We start from the raw sequence: 24185 nt of genomic DNA, 5'->3' as shown, positions 1-24185 counted from the left end.
CTGAAGCAAGAGATGCTTGACAATGCCAGCATCTGGACTGCAGCCATATGTCAGGGTACAGAAGTCAGCATCTGAATACACAGTGCACAGGGTCATTCCCCAACATTCAGTGTTGTTGGTGGTATGGGAGGAGGGGGTGGTGAAGGCAGCCCCTGGTTAGTATTGCTGGTGATGTGTGGGTGGGGTAGGGCTGATGACAGCTTTTGGCATTGGTTCTTACCTTTTCACAGTGGGGTCTGGGGACCAAACTTGAGGTTGTCAGGTTTTGTGAGCTGAACTGTCTCTCTGATTCTAAGTGGTTATCTTTATTACCCTTTTAAAAAAATGATGTTGTTTATATGAGTATGGGGTAGTATTGTCATGTAAGTGTAGATGCCCACAGAAACCAGAGCTGTCAGGTCTCATGGAGTCTGACGTAGTGCTAGGAACTGATCTCGGGACCCCTGCAAGGACAGGACAAGCCTGTAGCCACAGAGCCACCTCTCCAGCTCCTCTGAGCTCCGTTTGAAATCATCGTGTTTATTGTTTGAGTCTGAGACAGGACCTAATTATGTAGCTGATCTCAGTTCTCCTGCTTAGACTCCCCACCTGTGCTGTGACTACAGGTGTGCACTGCCACACCCGCATTTGCTCTTAGTGACATTTGTTGCTTGTTCATGACACATGACAATGAAATCGTGATGCTAAATTTAGTTTTTGCCTTTAAAAATATAACCAAATCGTTTTAGATTTAGTCCACTAACAATAACAGCAACAAATTATCTCCTCTGTTGGAAAATGGCAAGTTCATGCTTTTTTTGGGTGGTTATTTTCTATTCGTATCTTTTCTGTGATTAAAGTAATTAAATTCTTACTTCCATAGTAAGTTAACTTCATTGGGATGTGTCCGAACATCAACATTTCACCAGATATGCAGTCACTGAGCTTGTATTTATTTTTATTCTTTGAGACAGCATATTATTATTTGTAACCCTGGCTGGCCTGGAACTCACAGAGAGCCACCTGCCTCTGTCTCCTGAGCTCTTAGATCAAAGGTGTCCAAACTTGTCGCTTTGAATGTAATTGTATATATTCCCAGGCCCACTGCTAAGCCTCAGAAGCTCTTAATACTGAGTTATCCATGCTAAGTTACATGTTGCTGGTTCCTCTAAGCCATCTCCTAAGTTGTGCAGAAAAGAATCCATCTTCCAGCAACAGCTCCAAAGCTCTGTTAGAGAAAGTGAGGCTGTCTCACTGGTCTGGAGTGAGTCTCACTGGTGTGGAGTCTTACTGGTCAGGACTCTCACTGGTATAGAGTCTTACTAGACTGGGTTCACTGGACTGGAGGCTCACTGGTCAGGACTTTCACTGGGCAGGACTTTCACTGGGCTGGAGGCTCACTGGTCAGGACCCTCACTGGACTGTAGGCTCACTGGGCTGGAGGCTCACTGATCAGGGCCCTCACTGGACTGTAGGCTCACTGGACTGGAGGATCACTGGTCAGGACTCTCACTGGGCTGGAGGCTCACTGGTCAGGACTCTTACAGGTTAGGACTCTCACAGGTCAGGACTCTTGCTGGACTGTAGGCTCACTGGACTGTAGGCTCACTGGTCAGGACTCTCATTGGTCAGGACTCTCACAGGTCAGGACTCTCACTGGACTGTAGGCTCACTGGTCAGGACTCTCACAGGTCAGTACCCTCACTCGTCAGGCCCCTCACTAGTCAGGACTCTCACTGGTCCATGAAGTATACTGGTCAGGACCCTCACTGGTCAGGAGGTATACTGGTCAGGACTCTCCCTGGGCTGGAGGCTCACTGGGCTGGGGTCTCTGGTCTAGATCACTGGGATTCATAGTGTGTGCATGTCTTAGTTACTTTTATACTTCCATGAAAAAGCACCATGACCAAGGCAAATCATAAACGAAAGCACATAATTGGGGGCTTGCTTTCAGTTTCAGAGGGTGAGTCTCCTTCAGGGAGCATGGGGATAAGCGGTCAAGCATGGTGATGGAGCAGTGGCTGAGAGCTTACAGGTTGGTTTGCAGGAGGCAGAGTGCATGTCAGAAAGACAGAGAAAGAGACACTTTCCATCGTGGCATGGAATGGCAGGGGATTTTGAAAACCTCAAGTCCACCCCCCAGTAACACACCTCCTCTAACCAGAGGCCACACCTCCTCTAACCAGAGACCACACCTCCTAATCCTTCCCAAACAGTTCCACCAACTGGGAACCACACATTTAAACACTGATCCCATGGGAGCCATGCCCACTCAGACCACCATAGAGACACATCTACAGTGGAGACTTCATCAAATCTGCTGGTTCCTAGTGCCTGGTCCAGACATCCTCTTGAATGCTTTTTACCATTTGTATCTGAAAATCTCCCTCTCTGGTAGCCATGTACAGCAGAATGACATTGTGGGCAATGACTTCCTATATGATGACAGTACTAGTTTGTACAGCAGGCTTACTCTTATTCAGTCTGTTATGTAAGAAGAAATGTTAACAGTGAGTTGAGCAGAGTGTGCCCCCATCATTAAACAGTGTGTGACTATCCATCCGATTCAGGTGGAGTCCTGATGAATTCATGTTATCCTTCTAATCCTAGCACTGGCACTAAATAGACTGTTCTCAAAAGATGTACTAATGGTCCTCAGCACCAACCAGGGATATACAAGTCAAAGCCACAGTGATCCAGGATGCCATTCTGGTAAGAGTGGCTGTTCTCCAAGAGACAAAAGGAAAATACCAGTAAAGCAATGGGAAGAAAGGAACCCTTGTATCCGGCTACATAGTCACTGAGGCAGAGAGTTAACATGACTGCACAATACGTCAACCCCACTGCTGGGTACATAGCCAAAGGAAATAAAATTAATGTGTCAGAGACATTTACACTTCCCTGTTTACTGAAGCACTGTTCACAATAGCTAAGGGATGGAAGCAATCTAATATGTCACTAGATGAATGGATAAAGGAAATGTATTCTAAACAAACAGAGGGATACTGTTCAGAGATAAAAGAGAATGAAGTCTGGCCACTTGTGTAACATGGAAGAGATGTGATTATGTTGACAGAAAGAAGCCAAACACAGAGAGACAGTGCTGTGGGAATGCCAGTCAGATGAACCTGAAAAAGACCTGAAAAAGAAAGTTACCTTCCTAGGCCCTCTCCGCACAGTGGTGTAGTAGCCAGGGAGAGCTGTGCTGTGCGTGTGCCTATGTGTGTGCCTGTGCATGTGTCTGTGTGTGTGTGCACCTGTGCACGTGCGTGTGTGCACGCTGATCTGTGGGTGAGGTACTGACTGAGTGGAAAGATGTGCCATGCTGTGGAGAGATGAATACAAATAATGTGTATGTTGCCTTTCCGAAGCTAGGAAAATCCATTTTTAATGTTTATAATTGCAATATCTAATGACAATATGATAAATATTTAAGAAGACAAGTACATTTAACTGAAACATTGCAGCATATAGTACAGCATCCAATGTAATCCCATTAGTGTGAACAGCCTTTCTCGTTTCATTTATTGGTTATGTGTCTGGCCTATGCTGCTCAGGTTGGTAAGGGGCTCAGGTAATCCTCCCACCCTAGTCTCCAGACTGCACCCTGCACTCAGCTCCTGCTTAAAGTGAAAAGCACTCTTTTGCATTAAAAAAGATTTCCAGGCCTAGAGAGATGGCTCAGGTGTTGAGAGCATTTGCTGCTCCTCCAGAGGACCCGAGTTCAGGTCCCACCGTTCCTGGAACCCACTGGCAGCTCACACCTGCCTGTAACTCCAGTTGCAGGGACTCTGGTGATGTTCCCTTGACCTCAGTGGGCATCTCCACACACATGTGCAAATGCACACACCTGGGCTTATTTGCACACTCAGGCTTATTGCACACTCAGGTTTATGCGCACACTCAGGCTTATGTGCACACTCAGGCTTATTTGCACATCTGTATAAAAGTGCTTCAAAAAGCACTTTTAAAAAGAAAAGCTTTCCAGTTCTTTCTATTTCATATGGTTTTTTTCTGAGCTCCTTTTTCTAACTGTTATACATAAGCTGTCCCCACCCATCTTTTTAAGCAGGGAAGAATGAAATTGCTGGACTATAGGGCGTACACATCACCTTCATTACATAGTTCTAAAGTGTTTCCCATAGGGATTCTAACAATTTAGACTCTGTGTGTGTGTGTGTGTGTGTTGAGCTCCACGTTATTATCAACAGTGTAGTGCCCAGAATTCGTTTTCCTGCGTGTCCTGGTAGGTGTGAGTACTACTTTTGCATGTGTTGTATTTCTTCAGTGCACAGTGGGATTGTCTCCTGTTTACTAGTGATTTCAGTTAACTTCTCCCATGCGTGTGAAAGTATACGTCTACATCCATGTGATGATGTCCATCTGTGTGTGCAGAGACCTCCGCAGGATGTCAGGCATTCTGCTCTTCCACTGTCTACCTTTTTCCCTTGAGATGGGGTCTATCACTGAGCCTGGACTTTATGAGTGGCTACAAGCCCCATGAACTTCTACCACTGAGTTCTGACAGAATGTGGGTTATAGGCATAGGCCCAGGGTTTACACGGATGCTGGTCCTCAAGTTTGTGTGGCAAACTCTCTTACCCACTGTCCCCCGTCTCCAGCTCCTGGATGAGCTTCTTTGGTGAGCTAATTAATCTTCTAAACCCTTGGCCTTTTTCTGTGGACAGTTACTCGGGGTTGCAGATTTTCTCCACTCTGTTGCTTGCTTTCCCTCTTTGACTAAAGCGTTTTCTAGTCAGCCAAAGGTTTAAAGTTTATAAACTTTCCCTTTATGTTTTACAGTTTTGTTCAAAAAGAATTCTTTCCACATGTATTAGTCAGGATTCTCCAAAGAATGAAAGTGGAACGGGGTGAGGAGAGAGAGAGGGAGGAGGAGGGAGGGAGGGAGAGAGAGAGAGAGAAAGAGAGAGAGAAAGAACGTTAATTGATAGTCAAATTGGCCATGCAGTTATGGAGGCTAAGAAGCCTTTCAAGAGGCCCCTACCGTGAGCCGCAGTCCCAGCCTCAGAACCCCTGGTCCTTTTCCTCTCTCCAGGGGCCAGACGATGGATGGACTGCTCACTGAGGACAGTTCTTCTCCCTCAGTCTTCCAACTCACATGCTCATCTCATCGAGACGGACCGACCCATTCACACCCAGAAACGGTCTTTCTCCATTTACCCACAATCCTCGATCCCGTCAAGCTGATTCGTAACACTAGCCGTCTTTCTACAACTTAGCAATTTTTGCCTTTTGGATTATGTTTTTAATTTACCTGGAATTGGGTTTTGTGTTTGGGATGAGTGTCAGGACCAGATTTCTTGGTTGTTTTATACATTACTATCTGGCTGACTCAGACGGCTTACCGAGGAGCCATCTGCTATGCCCCGTCCTGTCCAACTTGCGTGGATATCCTTTAGAGCTTTTTGCCTTGCTAAGAGCTTTTAATCATGACTGTTGAATTGTGTCAGGTTTCCCCGTCACATGTTCTTATAATCATGTTACTTTTCCCCGTCCATTTACTTGTTAATGAATTATGTTAATTTACTTCCAGCTGTTAAATTGGTCTTTCATTCCCTTGGATAAGCCCAATTTGGTTGTGACCTATCTATCACACATTGAGTATTTTGCTGAATTTGATTTGCTAATTTTTTGGAATGGAAGTTATTTCATGATATTCCTATAATATCTTTTCCCCCCCTCTTTTGTATGTGTTTACTGGAATGGTGGTGAATTCTGTTTAATTCTTCATTTTTAATATTGGGCTGCTTTTTAAAAAATATATAGTTATGTACATGGAGAGGCAGTTTGTCCACAGGCACGCATTCCCCCTGGAGCTGGAGTTATAAAGGTTGTAAGCCCAAGTGGGTCCCCTGCAGGGACACTGTGCTCTCGCTCTCAGAGCCTCCTCTTCCCTCTTTCCCTTGTTCATTTCTGAGACAGCCTTAGTCTGTAGCAAATAAGTAAGGTTAGCATAGAACTCAAGGTGTATGCCGAGGTGGCTTCAGACTTACAACAGTCCCTTTCCCTCTCCCTCCCTCCCCTCCCTCCCCTTCCTGTGCTCCCTACAGACCCTGTGCCTGTCCTGTCTCATTCAGGGTGTTACCTGACTCTCCTCCCTTTTGTTCACTTGGCCAAAGGCCTCTGGTTGATATCTTTGCTGTCTTTTCTCTTGTGTTGACTTGTGCTCTTCTGCCTACCATCCCTTCTTTCCTCTTGTCTTGCGCAGCCTTTTGAGGTTTTAAGGCTGTGAGCTTGGCATCGTCCATATGCAGACTTTGCCTGTGTGTCAGTGGAAGGCGTGCCTCGGATTGCAGTGCGCTGCTGTCTGCGCCTCCCAAGCATGCAGTTCAGGGTGTTACATTTTTGTTACATTGACTGATCTCTTCTCTGACCTGTAAGTTATTTGGAAGCACAGTGTTTACTTTCACAGTATTTGGTAGGGGAGTCCCAGGTGTCCGTTTTCCTGGTGTGTCCAGAGAACAACTTTGACATGTTTCAGTCATTCCAAACTCACGAAGACTTGTCCTGTAGCCTGTAGTTTGTGTTTGTGAGTGGCCCGTGGATACTTTGTAAAGTGTGTCAAGGTATCTTTAGTACTGTTCTTAACTGTACCACTTTCCTGGGATACTGAAACTGCTCCTTCAACATTATGTGTATCTAGTGTGTGTGTGTGTGTGTGTGTGTGTGTGTGTGTGTGTGTGTATATATATATATATATATATATATATATATATATATATACATAGTTTAGCTAATCTCTGCCCCATATTTTATTGTGTGTTATATACTTTCCCTATCATCGTCAAATCATTTCTTTACCTGGGCATGGTAGCCTATACCTGTAATCCTAGCACTTGGGAGTGGGTTAGATCAGGAGTTCAAGGTCATAGCAAGCTCAAGGTCAACCTGAAGTACAAGAGCCCCTGTCTCAAATCCCAAATGACAATGGTAATAATAACAATTATTATTTGAACACCCGAAGCATCTCTGGGTCTGGTTTTGCTAATGTATTAGTGCTACAGTGGCTGTTTCCTTTGCTGCCTTTTATCCCCTGACTTGTAAAGTTTCATTAAATGTTTGACTTTGTATATAAAAGACCACTGGAGACTCAGATAAATATTATTTGTGTCTAGCAATGAACATATCTTTCCTTTTGTTAGTGGAGAGGTTGGGGCAGTCCGTGGACGGTGGTTCCTTCAGTATTCCTGCTACACATCTCTCCAGCAGTGGGCTCTTGATGTGACCGAGTGTGGGCGGTGTGACATGGCTCCTGGTGGTCTTGTTCTTCTTCCTGTGACCACATGCTGACGCTTTCCCCCTACGTGATGTGCGCTAGGCTTCTCTTACCTTACTTTATCTCCACAGTCCCTGGATCTGGTCCTGAGAAACAGGGTAGGGTATTCGAAGTGGTTCTTCTCTTTCCTCTTCCCCCATTGGCAGATATTCCTTCATCCTGTGGCAACTGCTCTGTCCTTGCAGACAGAGCATTTCCCCCACCTCTCAGGTGGCTTGGCTTTATGTGAGGGGATTTGTGTGGCGCTGGGTCTTTAGGTGGTTAAGATGGTATCCCAGGAGCTTGGAAGGTCTCTCACTATCTAGTAAACATGCCCTGTATCTGGCAGTCAGCCTCTCCGATGGGTGTGCTGGCCCATGTGCTGTGTCTTGCTGGCCTGTGTGCTGTGTAGAACTTGGAAGTGGCATTTGCCTTCTTCTCCTTTGCTTTTGTGGCCGTTGTCTCTCCCTCACTGACTGCAAGAGGAGAAAGACTCCAAATGCCCTCTCTCCCCTTGGAATTCATTCCTTACCTAGGCATTAACTCTTCTGCCCCTGAGGCAGGGAGAGGCCATTTCTAAGCTGAAACTGGTTCTGACCTGAGTAATTTCATTCCACTCCTAATTCACCTCCCTCAGCAAGATGAGATGGTATCAAGCCGGTCACTGTGAATAAATCTAGCTTATTTTCCTCTCATCAAGGTGGCAAATGTCAATCTCTTGTTACCTAGTTTTGTGAATTAATTGCAAGAATGATTTTTTTTAAAAATTACCTATCCCGATCTACTTTCACATTAGACAGCCAATCAGATTTTACAGTAATGATGTTATGGGTTATCCCTCTCAGCATTAAATAAACTGCCGTTTCAGAGAAAGACGTGTTTCCTTGGCCTGGCACGTGGCAGAAAGAGGCTTCCCTGGTGGGATTTAGGAAGTTGTTGAAGTGAAAGGTAACAGGCTGGCCTGTTTTTCCCACTGTTTTAGGGATCGGCGGCAATTTGGTGGCCATTCAGGCTAGCAGGATTTCTACCTACCTCCATTTACATAGCATCCCCGGAGAACTACCTGAGGAGCCCAGAGGCTGTTCCTACCCATTTAGAACATTTTTTGGTTCAGGTAAGTGTTGTGTGTTGTTGGGTTGTGTGTACTTTGTGAGGAACTGCTGCCCGCTGAGACCTAGGGCAGGCAAAATTTGTCGAATCTATATTTTGTGCATGCTGGGCTGAGCGAATGTCAGGGAACAAAGGCCTTCTGTGTCCATGTGTGTCATTGCACTTTGTTCCTGTCTCTGGGATATCTTGTTGGCTAAGAAAGGAACCGTATGTACACACACAAAAGCCTCTCTTGACAGATGGTCCTTTCTTCCATATCACTCCTGTTGACTCTTTAAAATGTGGGTATTTGCTCTGAAACAGGACATTAGGAGACAACCCAGTGGCAGGGAACAGTATGTCACACATGTGAACAGATACGGCAACCATTACAGTATTAATCATTATTATTTTATACGTCTGGCTGTTCACCTACAAGTGTGTCTGGGTACCAGTTGTGTGCCTGGTACTCTCAGAGGCTGGAAGAGGTCATCAGATCTTCCTGGAACTGAGGTGATAGGAGGTTGTGAGCTGCCACATGGGAATTGAACCCTGGTCCTCTGGAAGAGCAGTCTGTGCTCTTACCACTGAGCATCCAGCCCCTCCTGTGATATCAGTGATGGAACAGTTAAAGGAGACATAAAATTAACATTCCAATGTTTGCATTTTCCTTCTGTTTCTTAGATACTAATGTTCTCCACAATACGTTTTTAGTCAGCCATCTCTTATTTGGTTTTTTAATTACACCTAATGGGGGAAATTCCATGAATTAAGTAAATTGTAAAGGACTGTTGAAATGGCAGTTGAAATGATGATGGTATGAACTACAGTAAGGAGAAAGTAACCTTCAGTTTGTTGTTTTGTTTTGTTTTGTTTTTCTTGGGCTGGCCTTGAACTCCAAGGCCCTCCTGCCTCTGCTTTGGTTGAGGTCCAAGGTTGTCTTCCGATGTGGAAACTTAGCTTACAGCGTCCAGTTTATAGGTTCACTTTATTTTTCTACCACCACTGGGGCTTGAACCTTGTGAGTGCTGGAGAGGCAAGCAGCCTTTCCCTGAGCTGCATCCCCCGCTGCAGCCTTCAAATGCAATTTGAATGCTGTTTGCTTTCCTGTTACAGGAGTAAACAATAAGTCTGCCCAGGTTCTCCTGCTCTTCGTGATCCCGGGCCACTTGATCTTCCTCTACACAATTCACCTGATGAAGAGTGGCCACACCTCTCTGACTGTAGTCTTTGTTGTTGTGTACCTGTTTGCTGCTGTGCTGCAGGTAAGATGGAAACCTCTGAAGATCTCCTGGGCTCCCTCACACTGCTGAGAAACTGTCTTGATGGCCATCTACGGCACACAGTATAGTTACTGATTCAAAAGTAGACTGCTACAGCCTGGTACACAGAACTCTCGGGTTGCCTGGTACAGCCTGGTACACAGAACCCTTGGGCTGCCTGGGTTTCACAGCATCTTTTTGGTTATCTTGTTAGGTATGACACACTGTCTTAGTCAGGGTTTCTATTCCTGCACAAACATGATGACCAAGAAGCAAGATTGGGGAGGAAAGGGTTTATTCAGCTTACACTTCCACACTGCTGTTCATCACCAAAGGAAGTCAGGACTGGAACTCAAGCAGGTCAGGAAGCAGGAGCTGATGCAGAGGCCATGGAGGGATGCTCCTTACTGGCTTGCCTCCCCTGGCTTGCTCAGCTTGCTTTCTTATAAAACCCAAGACTGCCAGCCCAGGGATGGCACCACCCACAGTGGGCCCTACCCACTTGATCACCAACTGAGAAAGTGCCCCACAGCTGGATCTCATGAAGGCATTTCCCCAACTGAAGCTCCTTTCTCTGTGATAACTCCAGCCTGTGTCAGGTTGACACAAAACCAGTCGGTACACACACCTTCTTCCAAAAGATTCTTCGCAGGGACAGGAAGCTCATTTTGGGTGGTACCTGGTGTTTTACTTCACCTTCAATATTAATAGGCTGACTGATAATTTTCTTTTGGAATTCTGAAGGCAGCCTGCCTTGCTGCCTTCTGTCTGCTCGTGTTGCCAGTGAGAAAAGGTGCCATCTGACTCCTGAATCTCTTATAAGAACTTGGTTTCTCACCTTTATGTTCACCCATGTCTCTGTGAATGTGTGCAGGTGCATGCATGTTACTGCATGTGTGTGTATGTGGAGAGGTCAGAGGACAACCTCGAATGTCGGGACTTGCCTTCCACCCTGTTTGAGGCAGTGTGCTGTATCACACTAGCTGTCCCATGAGCCTCTAGCAAGTCTCTGGACTCTGTCTCCCGTCCTGCTGCAGAAGTGCTGGGATCCAGATGTGCCCCTCTGCACTTGGCTTTCTGAGGGTCCCAGAGGTGCAAACTCAGGTCCTTACACCCATGGGATAGGCACTTTTCCCACATGGCTATTTCTTCCACTGCATGTGACTTGGGCTTTAATTTCCCAGCAGCTTTAAGAGCTGTGCCTCTTACTTCTCTTTCTCTCGTTGGCAGTTTTTAAATTATATGCTGATGAACTCTGGTATGGGTATAAGTTGTCTCTTGTTTGACTCTTATCAGTCAGGAACTCATGCTCTTCAGTTCTGGGGAATACGTCTTTAAATATTATTTTTGGTGAATTTTCTTTTCTTTCTTGATATGTAACCCAAGCTGGTCTCAAAACTCAAAAGTAACCCAGACAGGCCTCAAACTAGTGACCTGCTGGCCTTTGCCTGTGAGTACTGGGTTACAGTAGTGTCTGCTATGCCTGGCTCTTCATGGGTCCTGTAGAGTTACTAGACTTCGATCAAACTTACTTTTAAACAGCCTCTGTTTCATTCTCTGTTTTCCTTTTAGATTACTATTGCTCTGTGTTGTGTAGAAGGCTTTTACTTTTTACACTTTAGAAATTTTCTTTTATGTAAGCAAACCCTTACCTATGTGCTGATAAACAAATCTCTAATGAAACTCATTGGGTCTCACAAACAGACACACACACACATACACACACACAGAGACTCAAAATATGAAAGCAGAAGGGGTCTTGGTTTGGAAGAAGAAGGAGTTTGGAAAGGGTAATAAATGGAATGCCTGCATGAATATAAAAATACATTATGTACGTGTGTGAAAATATAATGTAAGCCATTATTATGTATAATTAATATATGCCAGCAAACCATTTAAAAGTGTGCTGCTATAAGAAATGTACACATTTTAAATATTAAATAGAACCAAAAGGTTCTACGTCCCTAGATCTATTTCTCAGAGACAATCATCTTGAAATACCTTAGCTGTTTTTTCTGCCATTATTGGTAAATTTTAAAGTAATGTGCCTAAACTTTAAGTTTATGATTAATTCCATTTTGACTTTGGCTAAAAAAATAAATAATGATTGAAGCCCTTTGGACTGTTACAATGTGGTCCCATATTTCCCACATACTTATACCACAACTTTTAAAAAAAATTGTTAAAGTTAAGGTTAGTGGTGGCACGTACCTTTGATCCCTGCCTTCTGGAGGCAGAGGCAAGTGGATCTCTGAGTTCAAGTCCAGCCTGGTCTACAGAGCAAGTTCCAGGACAGCCAGGGCTATACAGAGAAACCCTGTCTCAAAAAAAAAAGAAAAAAAAAAGGATTGTCAGTATGTAATTAAGCCTACTTTAGTGTTTTCACTGAGGCTTGCTCTGCCTGCATTTCTTTGTGTGTGTATTATTTTCCTTGGTGTTAGTAATTCTTTCCTTTTTCACTTGGGTCTCGTCCCATAAGCCCTAGTGTTTCAGCTGCCCGGCTTCTCAGGACTGACTTCTTGTTTAACCGCATGGACTGGATACTCCCTACAGTGAGGAGTGCTGGTGCCTTCAGAGGCAGATTAAAGGATGCCTGAGGAGGTGCTTGCAGTTGGCCTTCAAGGGACTTGCCCTGGAGGAAGCTGGCTAGGGAAGGTGGATAGAGAGGATTCCAGGCAGGAGAAGCCACGTCAATAGAAGCCCCCGGCAAAATGGCCTTGGTGCAGCTGCTGTGTGCCAAGCATCACACTGTACCCCGACACCAGTGCACTGCATTCTCGATGTACGGCAGATGTGCTCTTTGTTAAGAGGCAGTGAATTTCAAAAGTGCCAGTGTGTATAGAAAGACAAATGAAAACCTCTGCCTGCCTCATGTGTTTAAAGTATATTTTATTATCTTCATGATTGCTTAATAATAAACATATTAGCACAATGTTTAATAAGTATGCTCAGGTATTTTTTACAAGAGAGTGGCATAATATAGGATTCTAGATCGCTGACTTAATTCACAGAGACAAGCACAGAACTGTGCCAGGAAAGCAGGTAGATCCAGATTTGGGTGGGGGTGGGGTGGGGGTCTGGGAGGGAGCAGGAGAGATGAGGCCTTAAAGACACCGCCAGCCGAGTTAGGACCCTGGGTTCTGCAGCAAGAAGGCGTGGCAGTGCTGTGTGGTCCGTTTCCCACTAGTTCTCCTGTGTTTACACCCCAAGTGTGCATCTTCTGTCTGTGAGACGGAGGTGTGTGTCTGGATGGCAGACCCTAGAAGAGGTGACTGAGGAAGGACAGAGACAGCAGACGTCATCCCCCGAGAGCTGCCAGGTGTGAGAGGTCTTAGGGTTTTATAATCTGCTTGCTTCGACTAAACATGAAACCAAAACTTGGTTTTACTGTTTTGTCTTTTTCCCTTTCACTGTGCTGACTATAGATGTGTGCAGGCCATCTTAACATTTCGGTGCTAAAAACATCTCCGGGAGGAAGAAAGGGGACGTTTCTAGCCTTTGATCCCCATTGAATTCCAAGGAAGCATTTATTCACACAACCCGTAAACAATGACTTGAAGTCATTTGTCAGTGCAGCTTTTAATTATTTTAGGCACTGGTTGTTTCATAAGAAAATGAGATCATTAAGAATGCTATGAATACTTTAGAACAAAATTCCGTGGCAAATTTATCATTAAAGTCTCATTATATAAACCTTTGCCCCGAGACAGAGAAACACGTTTCTCTTCTAGCTAGAGAGATGGTTCAGTGGGTTAGAGCAGGCGCTGCTCTTCAGAGGACCTGAAGTCTGGTCTCATCCAGAGACTCACAACTGCCTATCATTCCAGCTCCTGGGGATCTGACGCCCTCTTCTGGCCTCTGTGGGAACTGTACTCACGTGTGGAAACTCACATGTACACTGACTTAAGAAATAAATATTAAATAATGTTTCCCTTAATGTAAAGTGACAACAGATTCTCTGTATGTAAAGTTGGAAATGAAAATTCCAGGATTTTGTCGGGTCGGGTGCCAAATGGTACTGTCAAAAGAAACTGATGACACCGTTTCTGTCCCTGTGCTTCTGTTAGCTGCAGGATATGAGACAGATTAAGAGGCAATTAGAAAAGAGGAAGTCTTACCTTCTTATTAACAATGTAGTCTTCTGAACTCTACAATCAAACCTCTTGTCTATCATTCTTGAAAAACACTTAGATACTCTTAAAGAAATGATGGAAGAGTATATGTTGTAGCTGCTAAGTTACTATCAGCAAATATATTGGTCTTAGTAACAGGTATATGATTCTTAGTAGCATAATTTAAAAGACAGGTTTCTTTGATTTCTGTTATTACTACATCTCAGATATGAAATTTATACTTACATACAAATTATAACATCTTCTATTTCCAGGCAAATTGATTTTCTAAATGACTGTTCTCAATGAGCCCCATACCCACTTTAAACAAGCAGATGATGCCCCTCACGCCTCCCTTAGGAGCGTGGCGACATCTTAGTTCTCAGGCCTCCTTTAAGTAAGCATCGGTGGCTATCGAGAGTGACAAGCCACCACATGTGGCACTGGGACCAGCACTGCTTCCCCACTGCGTTCCAAAACTCCATGGCATTCCTCGGACTCAGTCCTCCACATAATGAAGCACAGGGCCCCACAGCAGTGTGGCCTCATGTGGAACCTCAGGACAGCCACCCACAAAGCAAGTTAATTAGCTTTCTGTCGGGAAGTTATGAGTTCTCGGGAGTCTTGCTGTCTGAAGGTGCACACTTCATCCACCTTGCATGGAGCTGTAATAGCTGAGTAGCTGACACACCGTCTCTTATTAAACGATGGGCCTAAAGTTTATCCTCTAACATGGCCCTCCAAAGGAAAGAGTCAAGCAGCCAAGGGGGCTGTGTCTTCTCTTGGGTTTTATTGCCATGAAGAGACACCATGACCACAGCAGCTCTTATAAGGAAAACATTTAATTGGGGCTGCTTGCAGCGTTAGAGGTTCAGTGCATGGTCATGGCTGGGAACATGGCAGTGTGTAGCAGACATCGTGCTGTAGAGGAAGCTAAGAGTTCTGCATTTTGATCTGCAGGCAGCAAGGCACACTGGCCAGACTTGAGTTTATAAGACCTCAAAGCCCACCCCCAAAGTGACACACTTCCTCCAACAAGATCACACCTACTCCAGCGTTCACACAGGAGTGTATGGGGCCATTCCTATTCAAAACACCACAGGTTGTATTGGCCTTATTAGCGTGGTCTCATCCACGTTCCTCATTGCTTCTTACGCTTTGAGATTTAAATCTATCAGATTTCAATTAGAAAGACTTTCTTTACTCTTTCTTAGTAGTTGTTTTTTAGAGATAGTCTTATGTAGACCAGGCTGTCCTTAAACTTGATATATAGCTGAGGTTGGCCTCAAACTTTTGACCCTCTTGCTGGCATATTCTGGTTGTTGATATTACAGGTGTGTGCCCCACACCTGGTGTGTTTATTCTTTCCATGTGACTGGTCTCCTTTTGTTTCTTGGTTTTGACTGTCAGCTTTGGTTGAAGAGGTCCTGTGAAGAAAAAGGAGATGTCATGCCAGGAGGAAGTATATAGTTTCTAACTTTCCTTCTAATTGTAACAATATCTACCTTGAAACTAGATTGGTAGAAAGCAGGTGGATTGTTGAGATTTCTTTTTAGGAGTTTTCAGTTGCTTATCTGAAATACTGTGGTCTTATGGGTGTTGGTATGTGGTACTGTGGTCTTATGGGTGTTGGTATGTGGTACTGTGGTCTTATGGGTGTTGGTATGTGGTACTGTGGTCTTATGGGTGTTGGTATGTGGTACTGTGGTCTTATGGGTGTTGGTATGTGGTACTGTGGTCTTATGGGTGTTGGTATGTGATACATGTGGTCTTATGGGTATTAGTATATGGTACTGTGGTCTTATGGGTGTTAGTATATGGTATGTGTGGTCTTTTGGCTGTTGGTATGTGGTACTGTGGTCTTGTGCCTGTTGGTATGTGGTACTGTGGTCTTGTGCCTGTTGGTATGTGGTGTGTGTGGTCTTGGTGATATGATGCTGTTGTTCTGGTAGCTAAGGGGAAAGATCTTCATAGCCAGGTGCTTTTCTCAGTTCGTGTTTCTCAGTAGAGCTTTAGGGGGTGTTCCTGGGTTCCCACAGAAAGTCACATGGCTGCCTCTTATGGAGGAGCAGCACTCTGGACCTCTGGGGAGGCACTGGGGAAGGGTCCCTCTCAGTCTTGTCAGGCCCCGTAAAGATGAAGCCAAACCAGAGCTTTCTCCAGATGTTCTGCTTAGGGTCTTACTGTCTGTACTCTGAACGTAGCTGGAATTTCACATTTAACTTAGAGGAGAGTCACATATACAGCACATAATACCATAACACACACACACACACGCCTCAGCTGTGCCAAAGCACGGTATTATAAAGCAGAAAGCAGCTGGGTACAGGGTGCTCGCCAGTTTTGCTGTACTTGTGAATCTAAGGCACAGGGAGTCCCAAGAGTTCTGGGCTACAAAGAGGCCTTGTCTCCTAAAGCAAGGGTGTCAAAGGACGATGGAGCAGTCACTCAGTATGGGAGCTAAAAAGACAGCTTTTTCCATTGGTGACAGGCTGGTAGAGTGGTCTGTGCAGCTTAGCTAGAGCATTCGAGAATCTCGGCTTCAGGGATCAGCCAAGTGGCTGGATGTCATCCATGGAAGTTTGATGGTGGGTGTGATTCCTGGAAAGAGTTAGTTCCCGTGCTGGCTACTTTAGAAACTAGGACTTCCATTGGTTGGTAGTTTCGTTTGTTGCTAAAAGGAGCTGAAAGCAGTCTAGTAGCTGTTTGTTCCCGTGTCTGAGAACAAGCCAGTCTTCTCCTAGGAGTGTGGTAGGGTTTGTCTCACTTCCCGCCTTTGGTCCTCACCATAGAGAGTCCTGCAGACATCCCCCTATCCACACCCCTGCTGCTTCTCCTTGGTGTGGTATATGAAGGACTTCCAGTGAAAGTGTTAGCTAACAGCCTTTCCTCTCTGTTTTCTTTCCTTGTTGTTGAATCATTTGTAGAAACATCTGCTGGGACAGTATCCAGACAAAAGCGTTTGAGACACTGAACAGTAACCATTAAGTGGCTGTGAAACAAAAAATAACGATCAGATCTATTTTACGGAAGGATTCGAAGGCTTCACTAGTCGGTCTCTATGTCTCAGAGGCAGCCAGATGGCTTCCCTGTAGCTTAGAAAATTCCGTTCAGCCTGAAATGTTAGCAGTGCTTTTGGCCAGCCAAAAGAAAGTCCAAAGACACTGTACTATCTTTAATGATTTATTTTTATTTTATGTTCATTAGTGTTTTGCCTGCATGTCTGTCTGTGTGAGGGTGTCAGAAATCACGGGACTAGAGTTACAGGCAGGTATGAACTGAGCAGTGGGTGCTGGGAATTAAACCCGTGTCCTCTGGAAGAGACTCTCTTAACTGCTGAATAGTCTTCCCAGCTCCCACTTTAGTATCTTTTAATTATTATTTATTAGCTGTAATTATTTGGGCTAAGGAAATTAAATCATGTCTTCAGGGCCTGAACTGTTTTATTTAGTATGTTTGCAAAAGTAAAGAACCAATTTTTTTGTTGTTGTTGACAGCTTCAAACTGTTCAGTTCCTCCTGGAGCTTGATGCCTTAATGCCTCAGCACCACCAGCCCTGGCCCAGTGAGGCACGGCTGTCAGCGAGCTGGGGGAGTATAGCCTTGGTCAGCGCAAAACTCCATAGGAAGATTGCCCTAGTTCCTGGCTGGCACTGAGGACCTTGAGTCTTGAGGCAGAGGCCAGAACCAGGAATTGATCAGGACTTGGGGTTTATAGAGAGGAGAGCACAGAGGAAGACGACATAGAACTTCGTGTCAGTGGTCTTGGCTGGGACTAGCTGCTTTGTGCAGTTATACAAAACCTTCAGTTAATAAGCTACCCCTATTGTGGGTTAGGTCTTGCCAGTGCTGCTAAGGTCCCCTCTACTTTTACAGTGATAGATGGAGGGGCATGTAGCCAGTGGATGGAGAGGGGATGTAGCCAGTGGATGGAGAGAGGGGGATGTAGTCAGTGGATGTAGAGGAAGGGGTGTAGTCAGTGGATGGAGAGGGGGGGATGTAGCTAGTGGATGGAGAGGGGGAAATGTAGTCAGTTGATGGAGAGGGGGAGATGTAGTCAGTGGATGGAGAGGGGGAGATGTAATCAGTGGATGGAGAAGGGGAGATGTAGTCAGTGGATGGAGAGGGGGAGATGTAGTCAGTGGATGGAGATGGGGGATGTAGTCAGTGGATGGAGAGGGGGGATGTAGGCAGGTCAGGCTCTTTCCAGGGACTGCTTTATTCATCATTGCAAGCTCAGCTAATACATACTTGCAAACTGAGTATTTAGTCATGGAGATTTTAATTTTACTGAAAGCTGTGTCTTAGTCTCAGAATTCTCTGGACATCTTACTAGTGTGTCTTACATGTTAGTCATAAATAATCACATTTTTTAAAGATTCACTGAATATATCTAGTATTGGTAAAAGGTGAAACATTTGACAAGGCTCTTCTTGCAAAGCGGTGACAGAGCAGTTGAAGATCAGAAATGCACACATTTAACAAATTGAAGAGTTTCCTGACGTCATAGGCACATGCTCCACAAGGACAGTAAAACCTTGTGCCAGTGACTAGGGCATTACAGCGACGTAGATGTTTTAACATCTGAGCCGTGTGACAGTGTTTGTGTATTGGTGTCCCTAACTGTTCCTCTGCTCAGCTCACCTATGCACCTCCTCTCTGAGCCTTTGAAGGTTCATCTTGATCTTAGTTTCAGACGGGCCCTGGTGTTCATTCTCATCAAGCTCCTTAGGCAGGTCGCAGTTCGTTAGTGTGGAAGCATGTTGTATGTTCCATTTTAAATATTCCACTAGCCAAGGAAAAAGTAGATGCATTTGGCACCATAGTTCCTGTCCAAACCCCTGGCGTTCAGACCAGCAGTCAGATCCACAGACCCTGGGTCAGTGAGCAGTTAGATTCACAGACCCCGGGACACGTGTCTGAGCTGCCTCAAGATGCAAGCTGATGCCCCCAGGCCTTCCTAGCTTCTGCCTTCTCAGAGCTGTCCCCAGTGCCTCATTACCATTTCCAGGATGCTGACTAGATTAATTAGTGTCTCTTCCTAGAGAACTAGCCTCCTCTTCCCTCCGGCTGCTGAGGGAGGCCTTCAGTGAACACAGGAGCAGTGTTCTGGTGTCCCGACTTCTGAGTTATCTTCCGTTCTGTCCTTTGTGCTCTCTCCTTGCCACTAAGAAAACAGGCTTCTTTTTAGCCTTCCCACCTCGTGTCAGAAATGTTCCTAACGTTGTTACTGCTGTTGTGTTGTTTCTGAGAAAGCGCCTACCCAAGTGGTCCAAGCTGGGTCTAAATTTGTAATCCTCCTGCCTCAGCTTCTAGAATATGGGGTCACAGGAGTGAGCCACTGTGTACCGCTATACCTGTATTTTTCTTTATTAGCTATGATCCTCCTGGCTGTGCCTCTCCTTGTGCTGGGCTGTGTGATTCTGGGTCTCTCTCTCTGGTGTGTTCTGAATGGAGCCACACTGAGTATATTATTCATAGGGCTTTTCTCTGCAGTTGTTTCTGAGAGTTGTGTTTCACTGTTAGATCATGTCCTTGTGTGAATATTAGAGAATTTCTTTACTTTTTAAGTTTTCTTTTCATTTTTCTATTTCACACGTGTATTTTTTTTCCTACATGTCTGTGTGCCGTGTGTATGCAATGCCCTCAAGGACCTGAAGAGGGCGTCAGATTCCCTTGAACTAGAGGTACAGCCACTTGTGAGCTGCCATATGGGTGCTGGGACTTGAACCTGGGTCCCCTTAAAGAGCATCCAGTGCTCTTAACCACTGAGCCATCTCTTGAGCCCCTAGTCACTCTTTTTTTTTTTTTTCTTTCTGAGCCTTTAGCTGATTTCTGCCCTGTGACTATTGAATCTGAGTTGTTTAATTGTGGGTCTTCTGGATTCTTGTGCACTTTTGTCTCATGGACTCCCTGAGAATTTTTTAATATTATGAGTCACTTTTCAAAATTAGGGTTTTCGGTTTTTTTTAAATCTCGTTGTGCTGGGGATTTGAACTCTAGGCCTCCAGTGCAGTAAATCATGCTGTCTCATTGGGCTATGCCCCGAGTCCCCCAAATCAAGTTTTAAATGCACACAGTAAATTGTAGCCCTACGAAAGAAAATGTTTCCTCTTTCCAAAATACATGCATATTTTAGTAGTGTTTTTATTGTCGAACAGTCATGATATTTCAAGTATAAACTTAATACACAAAAGAAAATAATAGAAAAAAATAATAACTATACTGACATTAAAAGATCTGTACAGGGCATGAATGTTGAAGATTGTGTTGTCGTTTTGAGGTGTGGTTTTAGGCCACCAAGGTTGGCCTGCATAGCTGATCATGACCTTGAACCCATGATCCTCCTGCTTCCTCCTCAGAAGTGTGAGGGTGGGGGATGCCAGGCGTGACCACCATGCCTGGCTTGAAGACGATTATTGCACTCAGGACATTGTGTACTCCCATTGAAGCTAAACAAACAGTGAAGAGTGAAACGGTGTTTACCTAGGTTGTTTAACTTAGGAAGTGTCTGCATACTCTGAGAACAAAGGTCAGATGCACTTAAATGCTGCACGCGTGAGCGCCTGGCTGGCTTGTTGACTTTTGACCTCTGCTCTCAGATTCTTCGAAGGGATGACGCGTGCATAATCTGTTACTACCTTTGTCTGACTGATGCTCACAGCAGTGTCTGAGATAGGAGGGGGGTGTTGGAAACCACTGTTACACCTTAGCAGATGGGAGGAGAGGGAGTCAGTGAAGATGGGAAGGAAGGAAGAGAAAGCTGAAAATACCAGAAATCACAGTCTATCCCAACTTTAATTTTAAAAATTACATTTATTTATGTATTTATATGTTGTGTGTGCGTGCGTGAGTGTGTGTGTGTGTATATGTGTCAGAGAACGTACTTGCAAGAGTCCTCTCCATCCACCATATAAATAAGTCATCGAGAGTGAATGAATGGGTGCCATGATGCTTGTGTGGAGGTCACAAGGTCCTCACTTTCCACCTTTTTGCCATTGTATATGCCAGAGCAGCACTGCAGGGACACTGCAGGGACCGCCTGAAGATAGCCAAGGCCACATGGCTATCTGATGCTGGATTCAGGACCTAACTTGCAGTTAGGGAATTTTCTGAGGGATGGTCCTTTTTTCTCTGTGTGTAGTCAGACCAATTTCCCACCTTTCCCTAAGGACGTGTTTACGCCTTACACAGGGTGGTTCCTTTTAGTCTTTGCATCTTCTGTTCGTTTGTGTTTTTCTACTTTCTGTTCTAGGCTCTACGCTGTTAAAACCAGAGAGGTAGGGCGTGCAGACGGCTGGGTATGGTTTGTGTTCAGTGATGCAGCCTGTCCAAGGGCTTTGGGTCTTGTCGATACCTCAGGGGCCAGCAGCCTCCACATCTCTTGTCTCTCTCCCTCTGAGACCTCTGAGATTTCCTGCCAGATCAGTGGTACTTTTAAATAACATTGTTTTAGCTAGGTGGTGGCGGCCCATGCCTATAATCTCAGCACTTACAAGGCAGAGGCAGGAGGATCTCTGTGAGTTCAAAGACAGCCTGGTCTACAGAAGTAGTTCCAGGTTAGTCAGGGCTACACAAAAAGACCCTGTCTCAAAAATAAAACAACAACAAAAAGACATTGTTTTGCAAAAGTAGCTCTAAGCATTTGAAGTTGTTCTCAATGAATGAGTTGTTTGTAATGCTCTGGTCAAGTCTCATTGCTCATTTGGAGCAATGTCTGTTTAAGGCTTGGACCTGGACCTGCCATGTATTTAATCTATAGGCAGAAATCTTTCTTTTCCTGTCTGCTTTCAGTCTCTGTCCAACAGAGCCAGCCTGGGATGGGGAGAGCAGTGTAGGCTTTGGAGTTCCACAGCCTCAGTTAGACTTTATTCTCGGTGGTTGTCTGAACAGACAAGTCACATAGCCTTTCCTTTCTCCATTCAATTTCCCCTTTGCAGATAAAGATGACAATGCCCACCACGGTCCTGTCATGCCTCAGCAGCACTCACATAAAACCTCATCAAGACATGTCAGATCAGAAAGACATCTTATCTAAATATCAGAGGAGACTGAATTCCTGCCCAGTGATAATCCTGAGTTACCCCCTGCCATTTAAATACTAGAGATCATCTAATATTTATATATGGTTTAATCAGCGGGTAATTTTCAGCCTGAAGACTGAGGCTCCAGAGGGCATGAATTCAACCTTTGCAAAGCTCTGAGTTAGCAAAGACTGTCCTCATTTCTACTTCTGAGGTTTATCTGTGTCATATCGCTAAGCGTTCCTCTGCCTAAGCAGTCACCGCTCTTCACACAGTGTACAAGAGGGCTGCTGGCAACCGCAGCTCTAAAGGAATGCTAATGCACGCGAATGTTGATCCGAGCCCCAAGGAGGAGCAGAGAGAAAGGCAGTAGCGGCCAAAGCAAATATGTATTCCTGTGCTCACATATTTATTTAAATTCTAGGCAATGCATTTATAACTTGCATAATTAGCCAGGGCTACAAAGTTGCCTTTTAGAAGGCATATTTACCCAGAGAAGTTATGCATATTTCATAAAGAGCAGGCGATGTTGAAACATGGTGTGCCCCTGGTTTGGTATCTGCTGTGGAAAGCACTTGTTCCTTAGTGAATGATTTCATTTTGAGGCAAAACATATTACATTAACAAGGCTCTGATATTCACCACGATTTTTGTAATTTATACCCAGAGATCTGAAATAAGCACTAATAAATTTTGCCTACCTGAAAAAAAATTTTTTTTAAAAATGTAAACCTGTTTAAAGTCATCTTTAAAAAGAAATCATGGAAGAAGCTGACTTGGTTCTGCAGCCTGTTGTGCAGAGCAAATGGAATAAGAACCTGGAAGAGAAAGCACAGAGAAGAGGTCACTGAGTTTGTGTGACCTTGTGTGACAGAGGCTAATCCCTGTGTGGTTTACAGCTAGAACGCTCTGCAAAGGCAAGTCCACTGGTTCTAAGGAACCGAGGCACGGAGGAAATGTCACAGCACTCGCTCGCCGGTGTTAGAAACCCGTGCTAGAAACCGCTGATCACACTTCTGTTCCAATTCAACGTCCGAGCTGTAGGTGCCGACGGTGGTGGAGGCTGTGGAGCAATTACTGTGACCTTGGCACTGGTGCAGCCTTAGATGGCATCTCGTTCAGTGCTGCTGTGCCCTGTGGGTTGGTGACTGTTGCTCATTTTAGAGGTTAGGGCAAGGAAGACTTGGGGGCATCTTCTGTGGACAGCAGCAGTTACCACTGTGGAGCCTCTGCCACGAGACTGTCTTCACATAGTGCTTGGAATGTTCAAGAGTCTACAAGACATGCACACTGCCTCTTCAGGGTGGGTGCCTCTTCAGTTAGTGGGGACCCACTGCCTCAGAGCTCGTAGCTAACCACATATCCACCACTCAGCTTCAGCAACCCTGAAGTTACCTGAAGTGGATATTTCAGAATGAGAAATAAAAGCACACATGTAAGTGCCACCCACACACCAATCCTACCCCCCTCTCCATTCTGCACTGGCGCTGTCGGCGCCCTGACCTGTCATCTGTCCTTGCTTTGCCTGTGCTGATATCTGAATATGTCATATTTTCAATCTTTGGGAGCTATTGAAATGTTGTGCTTTGCAGAGTTGCAGCTGTTTATCTTCAACCTTAGGCTTCTGACACACTGTCATACAGGCCTGTCTTTTGTCGTTCATGGTATACTCTGTCCCGTGTTCACATGTCTAGCCTGAGAGCGCCGCCCTTCTCTCTCAGGTCATGTCCAGCTCTTGGCTTTTAGAACATGAATGATGCAGTGAGGGGGTCTTGCTTCCCTCTCAGTACGTGCTGAGAAGAATTTCTCTGGCTTCCCACAAGGACCCTGAGGTTTTGCTCTTGATCCTATGGGGACACCCAGGGACCTCAGAGCAGAAAAGCCCCCATTCCTTAGCTCTGAAAAGTTTCTACCTCTATCCTGGTGCTTCAGGGAACGAGAAGAGAGTAGAACATTGTTTCTGCATGGGATCTTCATATAACGCATACAGACCATTGTCCTCTGTGTTGGATCTGCATATGACATGTACAGGCCATTGTCCTCTGCATGGGATTTGCATATGACATGTACAAACAGTTGACTTCTACATGGGATCTACATATGACACAGACAGTTGTCCTCTGCATGAGATCTGCATATGACACATACAGACTGTTGTCCTCTGCATGGGATCTGCATATGACATGTACTGACAGTTGTCTTCCAGGAGAGCAAGCCAGTGTCCACTGATGGAGGGTTCCTCTCTGCTGAGAGGCAGGGCTGAGGGAAGTTGGGCTTTATGTCTGTATGAATCTGAGCCTTATTCAACCTGTAAGCTGGGTGTTTGTTTCTTATCAGGGAAAAAAAAAAACCTTTGATAAACACAAAACCACTATTAATACCCTCAAATTTTTTCTTTCTTTTTCTTCTTCTCCTTCTCCTCCTTCGTGTGTGTGTGTGTGTGT

The 24185-nt window shown here is 45.0% G+C and overlaps 1 protein-coding gene across 4 annotated transcripts in view; it reads left to right on the top strand.

Moving 5' to 3' along the window:
- The window catches only part of Slc41a2 (solute carrier family 41 member 2), a 104074-nt gene that overhangs the window by 70666 nt on the left and 9223 nt on the right, over window positions 1-24185 (top strand). For all 4 annotated transcript variants that reach the window (XM_021174397.3, XM_029482529.2, XM_029482530.2 and 1 more), the window contains 2 exons: window positions 8238-8369; window positions 9461-9609. In XM_021174397.3, the coding sequence (XP_021030056.1) occupies window positions 8238-8369; window positions 9461-9609 (281 nt within the window). The remainder of the gene's footprint in view (window positions 1-8237; window positions 8370-9460; window positions 9610-24185) is intronic.

The sequence above is a fragment of the Mus caroli genome, unplaced genomic scaffold (assembly GCF_978045245.1).
Source record: "Mus caroli unplaced genomic scaffold, Mus_caroli_1 scaffold_9, whole genome shotgun sequence".
NCBI lineage: Eukaryota > Metazoa > Chordata > Mammalia > Rodentia > Muridae > Mus > Mus caroli.
The sequence above is the reverse complement of the archived record's forward strand: the minus strand, read 5'-3'. Positions and strand labels throughout refer to the sequence as shown.